Below are 15,558 nucleotides of genomic sequence, written 5' to 3' on the forward strand. Positions count from 1 at the left end.
TCTTCTGCCTCCTCCTATTCTACTTAGGCTTTCTTTCCTCCTTCCCATGCTGCGGCAACAGTACTGCTCAACAGTATTAGGGAATCACTGTGTTTAGAATCACAAATTTAAAAAGTAGTAGTTAAAATATTCTTTTAAGAAAAGAAGCTGCAGGTGTTCAGTACCATTCAGGATGATGTTTCCAAGCAGGTATTCTGGTTCACTAACACTTCAGAAAAGACAGATACAAAGAAAAGCTGTTTTCCTTAAAGGAGTAAGAAAATCTCATGCAACCCCAATTCTGCCAGGCTTACATTTCTAAGCATTAGCATAACCAAATGAATTTTCTAGAGACTACTTGCAAAAAGATAGTGTTGCAGTCCCCACTTTAGGAGCTTAGGCCTTATGTCACTTGTTAATAATTGCTTTATCCAAAATAAGACTGTGTGAATCATTCCTGACTTCATGCTTGCCCAAGTTTTGGCTACTGGTAAATGGCTAGCAGGGCAAGCATCCTTCATTCTTGCTTCTCACTTGAAGCTCTGAAATGCTTCACCCACTCTTGAGAAAAAGAATAATAAAAAGCATGCTAGGGACTACAAATGGTTTGATAGATATTGCCTAGAAAAGATAACAAGCACCAGCTCAAAAATTAGAGCACACCAAGGAACTGCGAGAAAAATGTAAAGTAAAAGCAGTTATGAGCTCTGACTTCAAAACCCGCTCCCTCTGCAGGGATTTTCTTCCCTAGCAGGGGGTTAAGGCCAAAGGTGGAAGAACAGGAGTGACAACGGGAAGAACAGACTGGTAATAAAGGTGACCTTCAAAGAAAAAGAAAAGCCCTGAAGGATGAAACGCTAAGTGACCCAGATCTCTAAGTCTAAGTACTGATGTACTAGATGGGAACTGAGACAACCCGAACTTTGTAGCTAATAACAATCATTGAAGAATGCCATCTTCAGCCTAAAGTTTTAATTTCTCAAACTTTCTGCTTGGTTGAAATTAAAGGAAAGAGTGAAATCCTATTGAAGTCCCGCTGCTGTCATGATATTTGAATTAAAGCTGAAAATCACTCCTTTCACTAAATACATACTCCATACATCCTTTGCAAATGCAGCTAACTTCACTTAACACAATGTATTGGGTTTGCATGGTCAGGTTTTGGTAGTGGGAGGACTACAGGAGTGACTTCCGTGAGAAGCTGCTAGAAGCTTTCCCTAGGTCCAACAGAGCCAATGTTGGCTTCAAGACAGACCTGCTGCTGGCAAAGGCTGAGCCCATCAGTGACGACGGTAAGAGAGTTTAGAAGGAAAAAAACCAAAAAAACAAACCACCAAACAGGAGCATTTTGCAACCAGAGAGAGGAGTGCAAATATGAGAGAGGAACAACTCTGCAGACACCAAGGTCAGTGAAGGAGGAGAGGGAGGAGGTGTTCCAGGTGGTGGAGCAAAGATTCCCCTGCAGCCTGTGGAGAAGACCATGGTGAGGCAGGCTGTCCCCCTGCAGCCCATGGAGGATGATGGTGGAGAAGATATCCACCTGCAGCCCATGGAGGACCCCACACCGGAGCTCGTGGATGCACCCAAAGGAGGCTGTGACCCCCCATGGGAAGCCCACGCTGGAGCAGGCTCCTGGCAGGACCTGTGGCCCCGTGGAGAGAGGAGCCCAGGCCAGACCAGGTTTGCTGGCAGGACTTGTGACCCCATGGGGGACCCACACTGGAGCAGTCTGGTCCTGAAGGTCTGCACCCCACGGAAGGGACTCATGCTGGAGCAGTTCGTGAAGACCTGCAACCTGTGGGAAGGACTCACATTGGAGAAGTTGGTGGAGGGCTCCCTTCTGTGGGAGGGACCCCACACTGGAGCAGGGGAAGAGTGTCGAGGAGTCCTCCCCCCAAGGAGGAAGGAGCAGCAGAGACAATGTGCGATGAACTGACCACAACCCCTATTCCCCGTCCCCCTGTGCCACTGAGGGGAAGGAGGTAGAGAAATCAGGAGCGAAGTTAAGCCTGGGAAGAAGGGAGAGGTGGGGCAAGGGGTTTTAAGGTTTGGTTTTATTTCTCATTACTCTGTTTTGCTCAGATTAACTTTTTTCTATGTTGAGTCTGTTTTGTCTGTGATGGTAATTGGTGAACAATCTCTCCCTGCCCTTATCTTGAGCCACGAGCCTTTAATTTTATTTTCTCTCCCCTGCCCAGCTGAGGAGGAGAGTGACAGAGTGGCTTTAGTGGGCACCCAGTGTCCAGCCAGAGTCAACCCACCATGCACAGTGATAGTGGAGAAAATCTAAGAAGATTCTATTAGCAAAGACATATCCAAGAAAGAGAAAATTGTAACACTACTTTTTAAGTTTTTATAGCACTGTTTCAGATTTTTGTTCCACCCAATTATTTTCTCAGATTTAAACTAAAAATCTGCAATGCATACAAGTGTGTGATCAAAAGAAAGTCAGAAAATAATATCTAAGACGGTACAGACAACTATAATCCATTACTGAAGCAGCAAAATCGGACAGAATTACTACAGTTTCACCCTAAAGTATAAAAATAGAACACAAGTAGCCACTGGGTAGAGTATCAAATTTGCACAATGTCAAGCTGGGGAGCTTCAATCTCTTAATGCCAACAATTTTAAAATCAGCTCCTTCAACTTTACACGTCATGGCTACAGTTCTCCTGGTCGTGTTCTTGTGCTATTCAGGACTGTGATTCTCCCAGGTGATGTTACTATGGACCCCTTCCACAACCTCCAAGCATGGGAACAAACTGATATTTTACAGCATTATGCTATAAATACAGATTTGTGCTTATAGAAGCCATAGAGCATGTAGAACCCCTCAAGTCCTGAGATCTGCCACATGAAGTAAGCCTTGTCACTCAAGGTTCACTAGTACTTCTATTTATTGCATTTAAAGTAAGTATAAAAACCTCCATTCCCTTGAAAAGGTGCTTTCACTGCACAATTCTCCCCTTTTAATTCTACTCTGCTGCTTCGCGGGGTTATGCTGAACAGCTCCATGCTCTAGCTACCCACTGGCTCTCAGAGGTGTCCTTTACATTCTGTCCCTAGTTAAAAAACAAAGCAGATACTCATCTTCATGAGGCTGCAGACTGCAAAAGAGTAGCCCCAGTGATAATTGAGGAGCTTCAGTTATACACAACAGAATACAATTGCTTATTATTCCAGACTTTAAGCAGATTCAAAAATAATTAGAGGCTTCCAGGCAGGAGCTCTTCTTCACCTGCTCTGAGTGGTGGGCAGTTTTATGCCAGTTCTAGCCAAAACACTGCAAAGTTTGAATGTAGTCTATTGTTACTTCAAGAAGGAGCTGTTTCCCCTCACCCTCTAATTGCATCTTCGTTCCCAGATGCCATCATGACATTCAGATGAAATTAATGGCATTTTTGGAAAAAAATTATTAGTTTACTTTCAGGAAAGAAAGGACAATCTGATGGTGAAAATGCTGCAGACCCTCATCTTAATGCAAATGAATGGTCAGGAAGAGCCATTCAGGAGATGACCTTGTTGCTATGATCTAGTTCAGAAAAAGCAAAAGTAAAAAGCCAAGGAAATTTTGTCATATGCCAAAGTCTTTTCCACAGTATATTTTCCACAGTTTTCTGTGGAAATTTTCCACAGTTTTCTGAAGAACCATGAAAAATTAATTTGTCCACATCACATAGAATAATTATAAAATGTTTTACTGACTTGAAAAATTCTATCTTATATCTCAAGACATTTAGAGATTAACAAATTTTTATTCTTTCAAATGATCACATGGAATGAGCCATACAAAGTTTTGCCTATTTTGTACCTTATCTCTCAATGGACATAACCAGGAAATCAGCTGCCACATCAAAAGCACAGAATGACAGAAGTACCATTTTTCCTCCAAAGAAGGGTAGGACGACATTCTGTTCTGCTTCATTATCTACTTCTTGCCACTGTGAAGTTCTCCTCTCACTCCCCAGGATATAACATCAACTTCAGAGGCTTTATTACCTAGGATTTTTATTCCCTTAACTGACATCTCATTACAAAAGCAGTTGCCCTTTTTACATGCACACATATGTACAGACTTTGGTTGTCATCTCCTCTACTCTCATATACACAGGATCAATTTTCTCTTCTGTCCCTCTAACCACGAACCATATCATCCTTTAAGCTGCAGGCACTAAGTCAGGCACCATTCTAAAAATTAATTGTCTATCAAATACTAAAAAAAAAAATTCTGCAGAGATTAGATTACCTTGCAGAAAAAAATATGCATAGGGAAATATATTAAGACACATTTGCAAGTATGTCTTAATACAGGATGAATAGAAAGAAGTAAGTTTCAAGTAATTCTCAGTTTCTATAGCTCAAGTATATTCTAGATGGGAGTACTAGAAGCCTCGCACTCAGGAACCCAAAGTGCAGCCCTATTCAGGGAAAGTTTCCATTAGATGAAAGGCTTTAATGAATTAATGTGTTGGAAGATCAAGCTGAATACTTACAGCCTTATGATAAGAAAGCACAGCAACAAACAACAAACACATAAAGCATACCAGCATGAAGGAACAGGAGAGGAACTGTTCGAAGATGCTTAGAGAATAATAGCCACAGGCGAACATGAGAGAAGTACTTTTTTTTTTTCTTAAAAAAAATAAATCAAAACATAAATTGGAAGTCATACAGAAGCCTTCCATGGTGAACTGTGGGAATTTCCATCATCAAAACTCAAAAAAGATCCACTATAATTCACAGACTGTCCACAGTAGCCTTAAATGCTGCAGTAAAGCAGAGAGACGAGACTGTAGTACACATGTGCACATAGGATACAAGTTGAAGACAGAAACAGCTTCGTTTAGAGTGAAACCTTTAATTACCTTTGGTTCAGATTAACCCAACAAGTGTTCATCTGGTCAGTGGTTTCCTTCACCCTTCTTGTGTCATCATCACGATACTCTCGAAGAAGTTTATTAGAAAGATCATTGAATGCAGCTACCGTGATGTCACCTCTATGCAAATCCTGTACTAACAGCTAAAAAGAAATTCCAAAATAAGACATGAGAGCAAAACCAAAATCACACTGGTTTTCATATTATGAATTTTTCTTATTATAAACCCCTCCTTTTTATTTTGTTTGTTGTTGTTGTTGTTTGGGGTTTTTTAAAGAAAAATGTGCATATTTTTCAGCTAGAAGAAAAATCTTTAAAAAAAATAAATCTACAAATACTAAGTGTCCTGGCAATGAACCAATCAAAAAACAAATAGGTGAAAAAAAAATTATATTTGCCAGAACCGCCAAAGGCTAGAAAAATCCTCTTATGTGTTTTACTGGCAACAGAAGTAAAAACACTGCTATATTTTTAGTAGCATGAGTAAGTTTAAATTACAACAACAGTGATATAAGTGGCAGCTAAAAGTGGCATAAATGAAATGCACAGCATGAGAAATTAATTTCATTGTTTTGTGGGGTTTTTTTATTTTTAAATGAAGAAAATACATTAGATATGTTTGCTTATTGTGGCAGGATATCCAAAGGGTGCCTTGACCTTACAAGCACCCTGAACTCAAGATTCTAACTGGATTCTAACTGAATTAAAAAAAAAAAAAAAAAAAAATTACACACACACATATATATATCTCTCCAGTTGTATCCTACAGTCTCTCCACTATATGTTTGGGCACAGGCCTACTTTCATGTAAGAGAGCAAGGCAGACCTAATAGCCCATTTCTAACCCCCTGCTCATGTAGAGAAAGACAATGAAAAGCACACAATATTACTGTTTACTGAAATAGCTATGGATGAGTGAGGAATTGTTACCATCATACTCCCTGCTTCTTTCCATACCCAGCCACACCCCTACATTGTCCCTTCATGAATATATATATGCACACACACTTTCCTTTTTAAATTCTATTATAGCCCTGTTCTAAATACTGGACTGATAAGAGCCCCTCCTCACTGATTTGTCTCTAGTTCTCATCCTGGGCCACCTACAACCTGCCCTTTTTCTGACAGCCACCAGGACAAAGGACATCAGACTTATTGATTTATCACAGCAGGTTTGCTATGATATGAAAAGCAGCAAAGATTGCATAGGACTGCGGGGAAAAAAAAAAAAAGTGTTGAATACCCCTGGCACCCATCAGAACTGAAATTCAGGATAATTTTAAATAACATGGTCCATTCCTGGGATTTAGTAAACTACTGTTAATAGGTTTATATGAAGTAATACATGCTACCTTTTGTGGCTGTATGATTAAACTTTTATTGGTCTGAGGTTCGAGCTTTTTGCATAGTATAATTTATTTGATACTACACTATACTCATTTCAAATACACTTAAAATTAGACACACATGCATACATGCCCCCTGTTTCCTTCCCAGAAAGCAGTTCTCAGGAAGGTTGACATATAAAAAAAAAAAAAAAAAAAAGAGAGAGAGACAATTTATAATATATCATGCTCAAAGAGAGAGAGAATTGCCAAATCAGTCCTACAACTAAATTGTATATTTGCACATCAATTGAATCCAGTAGCATTACATAGACTAAGGAGTCTCGTGGGGGGGGGAACAAAAAGTGTAAATGGTCTTACTTTGTTGTCTGAAATCTGTTTGGTGAGCATCTCTTTTGGGGCCTGCAGGAGCATACGCAGACGGATCTCACACTGCTCCATGAGGTGCTCCATTTCCTGCCTCTGCTCTTCCCACTGCATGCTGTCTGTCAGCATGTACTTCAGCTGCTGCTGCCGCACCTCCACACCGTGCTCGGTATTGTCCCACTGATTCTTCACCTTCTCCACTGTGGAAGACAATACAGAACATGAAAAACTGAGGTAAACAAACAAGTAGTCATAACTACCACTTAATTCTCAGGACAAGAGGCAATAATACAATTCAAATACAGTAGTTTCCACATTCAGTAGTTTAGCTCCCCCATGTAATTTACACATTCACACGAGCAAACAAAAAATGCCGGTGTTTGGCTCCCTCTGTCAGCATACAGGTAACAACTATTATTTCTGAAATATTTCCAAGGCATTGTTTTACTTTTTAAGTAAAGTTCATGTGGGCAGAAAATCTGCTGCAGCTGCTCTGCAGACATATGCTAGCAGCAGGGCTCCACGGAGCACAGGTTTAGGGTGCTGGCTATACCAGCAAGTCATCTTTGTGCATCAGCAATTTAAACCCTTACAAATAAACAAATAAATAAATACTGTTTAGATCGGGGTAGTTTATAAGAAGTGAACTAAGCTTTCCAAACCACTGTCTGTTGAAAGGCACTTTCATTCCACCATAGGTTTCTACAGGCTTATGCAGACTACACAGCAGAACAGAGAAGTTATTGATCACACCCCATTTCCTTCAAGTATCCTGTTCCTCTCTCAATAAATGGAGTTACATTAGATGATTGATACACAGGCTTTAACCTTTAATAAACAAAGGGTGAAAAAGACAACATGACAACAGCCTACAACAAATAGTGTGTCAGCAGTAAGTCTGCATGTTGGAGAGAAATGAATAGCATCATACCTTTTTCTTAATGCTTACAGACCATAAAAAAAGTGTATTACCTGAAAGTCTATAGAGGTGGAAACAGGTTTCCCTATTACCTGTCATGACAGTCATTAGGAACATACTATATCACTGGAACTAAAGAGTAAGAAAGCAAACAGACTAAAAAAAACTAAGCTGGATTTCTTGAGCATATCTGTACTCTGAGCAACAACAGGTAGGCAGTATGTAAAACATTCAATATATTTATTGTACCAGTAAGTATGCAATTGTATTTGAAAACTAACACACTTGATACTCAGGTCACTTCATTCTTCCATGAAGTAAAAATGCCAAAGATTGTGCTTAAGCTAAAAGCACTTAAGTGAACTTTACCCTTTGCATTCTTTATTTTCTTTTTAAACCTTTCACAATTATACAATGTCATTATGCTTGATCTGCTTGGGAAGATCTTTTAATTGTAATACATTCAACAATATGCTGTTTAGTTCCACAAAGCGCTCAAAACTGTGGCAGCAAAGCCCAATTGTCATAGTAACTCTATTACTGGTGGACAAACCCAATAATCTGCGCAGTATAGATTCATCAATTTCAACCAGGCAACTTTTCAATTAATTTTCAGGCATAATGTAGGTCATGTTGAACGAGAACTTAGAAGAAAGTTTCAGTAACCCAACAGCAAATAATAATAATATGGGTTGGTTTTTTTTGTTTGTTTTGTTTTGGTTTTAAAGATATTACTGTATTGGATAAAGATTATGTTCAAAGGAAATCAGCAGCTGCTGGGAGAGATCAGTGGTTTTACCAAAACAGCAAAAGCAAAAACAGCAGGAGTGGAAAAAAAAAGGCTATAACCTTGTGTGCTGGCTAACGAACAGCAGAGACAAACCTCTTAAGTGTTTAGGCTCTCCCCACAAAGCTGGAAGGAAAAAGAATCCCTGAAAAACAGTTGCCTACAATGGCAACTTGGTTGAAATGGATAGATATTTGATGTTTACATAATAGTATTATAGAAAGAATATTTCTCAATATACTTCTCCCTATTAATGGCCAGGTTAAGCTTATTCTCTGCAGTGCTGACATATTTCCCCTCTCTCCAGTCTCCACCAAAACAGAACAGAAAAATAGTAAAATTCTTGGTAGCCTCAGTGTTCAGTGGGTTCAACAGGTAGGATCCTGGAATAAGTTGTCAGGGGCACCAGTCTGGTATCAAAGGCAGAAAGACTGAACATAATTCCTGATGAGACTGTGTTTTTAATTCTCAATGTCTGTGCAGTAATTGGGAAGGAAGTTGCAGAGAAGGAAGCTTTTCTCTATTTCTGTGCCCCTAGCTATTGAATAATTAGGCTTCATCTAACAACATACAGCAGGCTAACAGGAGTTTGTAGGACATTGGAATATTCCTCTCAGTGTTTAAACAACAAGGTGCCTAAAGCAGCCCTGAGCTTCACTTTCCTTCAAAGAGCAAACTTGTCTTTACAAATGTCAGTAGCAACAAGACCTTCATTTTTTTTCATGTTTCATGACAGATAGCAAAATCTTCACATGCATCTAGAGTATCCACTGGAAGCTTCATCCATGGCAGCATACACAGCATCTCTGTTCCCACCTTGGATGGGCATGACTATAGGGGAACTGCAATTTTCAACATACAATTCCTTTATTCCTCGTTCACCTTTTCTGAAGAATCAAGAATGTTTTGGACTGACCAGATCTCCCCTTGTTGAGTGACTCCCATGGACTACACAGTTAGTATCATCCCCCAAGTTCTGAGTGGCTGCAAAGCTCAGGCTTTACAAGGTGCTTTAGCTTCTTTGGATCTTACTCTCCTACCAATCCATAGCTCCTGTGAATCTTAGACAGCAGGTGCCATCTCATCAGACCTTTCAACGTTGCTGTGCGTTTTCTGTTTGACCCCATTATCTCCAGCAAGTCTTACGGAAAAGAAATTCATGTAGATGTAGTAAAGAAAAACTACATTGCAGAGGAAAACATAAGGAAAAATATCTTTCCATTTTTACTTCTGTGATATTGCCTGCTGCATGAATTTTCTAATCTTAGCAACCATCAAAGCTTAAGATTTCAAAGAACACTTTGTCCCTTAATTTCTAATTGTGTCAGTTGAATGCTTTTTTTCCTTAAGTACAGTAAGAGACATTTTCAAAGGCGGGGGAGGGATGGTACGGGGGGTACCTTTAAACTGGAAACTCAATTTTCAAGTACATGTCAGTGACTTAAAAGCTCTACTAATTCTCAGTCAACAATTTCGAAAGTACATACACAAAGTTTTGTCTTAAGACAACACATTCATGCATTTCACTAACCATCCAGTGCATCAGAGCTCAACAAAAATACAGACAATCAGTTCCTTTTATCAATAAATAAAAAATCCTCATCCCTGGGTCTGTGGCTGTCAAGTAACTCAAATTCTTCATAAGATATTTTGAAATCCCAGCAATAATATTTACCTTCATACTTGGAAAAGTGGCTAGTCAAGAAAACAAGTGGCAACTCTTGTTCCAGGAATTTTCATTAGACTGTTAGAGTGAAAGCCACTGAACTGCTAAGCTTTCGGTTTGTTCAAGGAAGACAACTTCAGCTCAAAATCAAGAGTTTAAGAGAAAGATATGAAGATTTTTTTTACTGCTAGAGGAACATTGTATTTGCAAACACAGAATGGAGAAACTTACATTTTTCTGTGATCGCTGTTCTAACGTCTGAACTGGAAGCTTTATTTTTCAAATTCTGAGCCAATGTAAAAACAGAATCAAGCTGAGGGTGCCGCTGGTCCAAATCTGCCTTTGTTATCTGTTGAGAATTAAGATATGATTTTTAAGGCCAAAAAGCAGAATTTAGTTAACATCATCTTTTTATTTGTATTTGTAGATAAAACCAAACATGTATGTGTCACCACAAGTAGATGGCTATTCCCAACATTATTGTAACCCTTGAATTGTCACAGCATTATATCACTGCTTTAAAAAGCAAAAATATTCTGAATTATAGTTACTGAAAATACAGAGCTGAAAGTTAACCTGGACAAACCACACGGTTACCACAATCATTGCACAGTATTTTCCAGTATCTATTTTTCACTCTCCCATAACTTATTTTTCTCTTACCAAGTTCCAGTCATATAGATTTATGAGGGAGGGCAGGGTAGGGGGAGAGAGAGATGGAGAAGGAAAGGAACAGGGAGGAACAATCAGAACATATATTGTATAAAAACCAGTTATTTCACTATGGCAATGTACCAGAAGCCTATGTTACAAGAACTATAGAGTTAAAATAGTTTCCAAAGTTACTGCACATCACATTATTCTTTCAAATTCCAGATTATGTTAGACACCCACAGAAATGGTTTAGTACTTGTTTAGCCTGCAGCTTTTACTCTACAGTTACTCATATTAATTGATATCAAGTCAAATAAAATGAACCTTAATGGTAGCATACATCTTACAAATACTGCTCTTAGTCATGGCTCAGCATAGCATGAGCTATAAACAGAAACAAACATTTACATCATAAGCATTTATGTTACATTTAATCATTTTAGCATGTCTCTGGAAATCAGTTTAGTCTAACCATAACACAACAAAACTCATCAGAAACCACTAGAGAGTGGATCATAAAGGTCACCCTCCAAACAAACATGAAGGTGCTCCAAAGTCTTCAGCATAAGCTATAAATTCCCCAGATGATGTCATTTTCAGGAGGTATTCTCTACATGCTTTGTTAAAAACAAAAAAATAGCAGTGCCTAGCTCTCATAGGGACACAGGAATTAACATGAAATAGTAAAGGGGAGAGGAGTGTAGTAACGACAGCATTTAAAGTATTCAAGTTATGCATTTACTGTAGTCAGTTTCTTTTTTTCTTTTTTTTTTTTCTTTTTTAAACACATGTAATTTCTTTACTGAATGCACAAGCTATTAAAGTGTGAGCCAAGTTTCCAATCCACTGGCCTTCACAAAAATACATACTTTCATTCGTCCAATAGTCCGATTGATCTCTTCGGTATTTCCCACGGTGACTATGTTTGACTTGAGCATCTGATCAATCAATCCCAACCAGTCAGCCAGCTCAGTTGTAGTTTTATCCAGATCAGCAGGTGTGGAAAGTTCCAAAGACTGCTGAGTCTGAACAGGAATTTCCAATGAAGAAGATACTAGCACCACCTTTTGGACATCTGAAACAGAGTTTGGGGTTTTTGTTAAAGAAAAAAGTCATGGCCTCATCCAGTTGTGGGAATTAAGAGGGTTTTTGTAATTCCTATAAATATGCAACAGCATCTACAGAGAAAGGACAGCAAGATTTCTATTTGAGGTATTTTAATCACCAGAAACTAAGTAATCAGAAATTCCTTTTGCCTTTTTTTTTTTTTAAAAAAAATGCTATTAATTATTTCATTACATGACAAACATTCACCCAAATGATTCAGCCTAAATAGAAAACAAACAAGAAGAAAACTTGCAAGGGCAAAATGACATTAAATATAATGGAGTGAAACTAAACGCTCTTTGACAGCAAAGGGAATTGACCCATACTAAGCATATACACACTTGAATATTACACACTTGCCTCAAGCAATGAAATACAGCAGCTTTATTTAACAAACACCCTGTATGAAAGGAAAACAAGCCGAAACAAGGTTTGAAAGCCTTAAAAGTTGCTTTTCCTCCTTTAAATTTTGTTTACTGCTGCTGAATTAAAAAAAAAAAAGAGTTAATTTACTGAAGTTCAAGCTGCAAATTCTTTCAGGCAAAGTCTGTCCTTTTTACCTAGTTTTCTAAAAAGGAGATGTGGGCATCTTGGTTACACTCTGTGTCTGCTGATCTGTCTCCAATGACTTGAAAAGACTGCCAGTGTCAGTGTCTGATACAAGAAAGTATCACATTTAGACAGCTTTCCCTACAAGATTCAGGAAGATAAGTATCTAGCAAATGCGAAAGACCTATCTGTGTCTGTACTGAGCTGAAAGATGTAGAATGGCCTTTATTTATGAAAGCGCAGAGAATCTGCATTCAGGAGAGAGGTTACAAATAATTAGCTGTAGGGAAAGCTTCTAGAGGCTCTTAATTACTAAAAGGCATGACCACAAAGCACAAATCGACAGGAAACCAGGCTGTCAAACATAGCTGGTTTTGGTTTTATTTTGTACCTAGTACATTGGCTTCTGATGAGGAGGCCTAAGCTTTACTGAAATGTTCCTCCAAAGGATTCCCCCAACCCTGAACTGCAGTGTGACTTTTTCCGCATCCAAATGTTCCCTCTCTCCCATAGTAACATGAAGGTAGCCCCAAGTACAGTGATGGACATAATTTCTTATTTGCACTTGTCTAAATTCACAGGGAGGGTTTTCCTTTTTGGATTATTTTTGACCACAAATAGGATCAAACTCAATACAATTAAGCACAACAGAAGGACTGATCACTCACCAGAAGGCTTTGTCTGTGTAAGACGATGAGACTGCCCAACAAATGTCTCCAATTCTCTCACTCTGTCAGGCACTTCTCTGAACACCTACAGCCAAGAGAGAGGACAAAAACCAGTAAGACAACCTATATTAACAGCAAAAAAGTAATCACTCATTAGAAGACAAAATATTCTACACTATGCTTGCTACAATGGCATGCCTCAGAGATATTTCAATGAATTTTTTCAAGGTATCATTTAAAAACAATAAAAATGCCAAGAGGTACTCAGAGTGTTATTTCAATACATTTCAGTGTCTTACCTAAGTCTCCAAGATAAATAAATGGACTGTTGTAGACAGGTTGTTTACATGTTTTTTACTGCCTAAGCATCAAAGCTATGGTTCATTATTTGAGTACGCTTTGAAGGAAAGACGACGCAAAGCATGATTTGTGGTCACCAGTGACAGGAAAGTAAAGAAATAGGGAATTAATTTAAAAAGAAAAATGTTACCACTGAACTCTATTGTAGTGAAGACAAATTTGCCTACTTTGCATTTTAAAAGTTTTTAAAAGACAATGATGGAAATGTAATATACAAAAGGGGGGGGAGAAAATCCCCATTTAGTAGGTAAAAACAGATTTTTTTTTTTCTTTCCCTAAACTATCAAAAGCCCCAAATCCAGGCTCTGCTTTAAAAAAATCTGGTTTTACTCCAACCAATGAGTTCTGTTCTTCCCATATACTTGCCAATGAGATTGAACAATACAGTTTCTTATTTACAGCAGTTATACTCAAGAAGAATGCCAGACACTTGATAAGATTTTCTCACTCAGTCTTATCACAGATTTGTTTGTTTTCCTCTTAACTGCTGCAAACATTCATCTTTCCTGTACAGCAAAGATTTATTGTGACTCTCTCAATTTCAGAATTAATACATTACCATTTGGCTCAAATAAGTGAAATAATTTTGATCCAGCCATTTAAAAGAAAGACAATACAAAAGAAAATTAACAAAAAACCTAAAGCTAACTAAACTAACTCATTCTGATGGAAAAATGTCTACCGATGTTTTCATGTAGATATGGATTGAGGCACATTTCCTGAAGATGCCTGCATGGCTTCCAAGATATTTTATGTACGTCATAGACACATGGAAAGGGAAACAACCATTCCGAGTACACAACTATATTTTCAACTTCAGGTACCCAATGCTGAAGAAATGCACACCTTATTCCACCTCACATTGAGGGACTGCAGGCAATCGGAAAGTCTATCTTTTTCCTGAAGATCAACATTTTTATCCAAAAGCACTTCAGGTTCAGTCCTGTTCAGCCATTCCAGTTTGTCTCCCTGTACTTCCATCTCTTCACCTAAGACCTAAAAAGGACAGAAGAGTTTTAGACTGAAGCAAAATGCACACGTGCTTAAGGAAATGGAGTGGGTGTGTGTTAGGCAGAGAAGCTTTCCTCTAACTCAAATATTTAGAAATTTCCCTGGAAATAGATACCAGAAAAGCTTCTATTTTGGTTTCTATGCTCTATCTAGAAATTATTAAAACATTTATTCAAATATCAACATTTATTGCTAACCGGAAAAAAACCCACAAAACTGGGAGATCACTGAACAGAGTACCCTGCTAAAATACGCACTATACATATATGTCTTTCCTAGATATTCAAGGGTCTACCCTAAAAGAATTATTTTTTTAAACATGTTATATCCTTTTTAATTGGAGGCTGCTCCAGAAGCTCTATTTAGAAATCTCCTTCTCATTCCCAGACTGTATTTATTGCTGACTGATCAGTTGACATCTGTTATTCCCACTTCCCTAGTACCAGCCTTTAATAATAGCTCATCTTCCCTACACTTTCTTATTCTCATAATTGTATCACTTCTCATTGTTTCTTTTTTGACTAAACAAAACAAAGCAAGCTCCGAGTTTCTTTGCAGATAAGGAGTTCTTCACCATCCTGATCAGCTTAGCAATCTTACTCAGTACCCATTCTGTTGCAAACACGCCTTTCCTTAATATACATAACAAAAATTGCACACACATTCCTGCTGTCACAGGGCCGAATTGGTACTTAATAATTCTCTACCAGTGTTTCTCTGGCAAATTCTGCTATTTCCTCCCTTATTCCAGTTCTACCTTTCACTTCAGACATCTAACTAAGGTAGATAACAAGAAAAATTAAACTTTCATGATAGACAGACAACCAATACTCAACTACCATGAGACAATTTGTTTAGGCAAACACAACAACTACTTTACATTGTTTATACACATTTGTTGGAAATTCAAGCCTTTCTACCTGGTTTGGTCTAACAGAGGTTGATGGGGTTTTTTTAAATTACTAATTTATTTAAAAAATGAGCAAGTAGGTTTCTTGGATTGACTACAGCTTCCATTCTTTTATGATTCCAGAAACATTTTCTTTCACATATCCTACAAACCAAAGATATTTTGTTGTCAAAGCCAGACACAAAATAAACAGGAAAAATACACGCATACATATGTACCCAAGTTACTTGAAATGACCAAAACACTTATAGTTTAAAAAGCAGGTTAAACAAAAATCTTATACATGCAAAAGTATTAAAGCTGCCCAGTAAATGGGACAATGGTGCTTACTTATCATTTTAAGCTTATTGGCTTTT

At 38.1% G+C, this 15,558-nt stretch overlaps 1 protein-coding gene across 5 annotated transcripts in view; it reads right to left on the bottom strand.

Moving 5' to 3' along the window:
• UTRN (utrophin) overlaps positions 1 to 15,558 on the bottom strand; it is a 411,474-nt gene that overhangs the window by 222,918 nt on the left and 172,998 nt on the right. For all 5 annotated transcript variants that reach the window (XM_075748479.1, XM_075748477.1, XM_075748480.1 and 2 more), the window contains 6 exons: positions 14,128 to 14,277; positions 12,922 to 13,006; positions 11,467 to 11,672; positions 10,175 to 10,292; positions 6,566 to 6,771; positions 4,848 to 5,002 (listed from right to left, as the gene is read on the bottom strand). In XM_075748479.1, coding sequence (XP_075604594.1) covers positions 4,848 to 5,002; positions 6,566 to 6,771; positions 10,175 to 10,292; positions 11,467 to 11,672; positions 12,922 to 13,006; positions 14,128 to 14,277 — 920 coding nt within the window. The remainder of the gene's footprint in view (positions 1 to 4,847; positions 5,003 to 6,565; positions 6,772 to 10,174; positions 10,293 to 11,466; positions 11,673 to 12,921; positions 13,007 to 14,127; positions 14,278 to 15,558) is intronic.

This window comes from Balearica regulorum, chromosome 3 (genome assembly GCF_011004875.1).
Source record: "Balearica regulorum gibbericeps isolate bBalReg1 chromosome 3, bBalReg1.pri, whole genome shotgun sequence".
NCBI lineage: Eukaryota > Metazoa > Chordata > Aves > Gruiformes > Gruidae > Balearica > Balearica regulorum.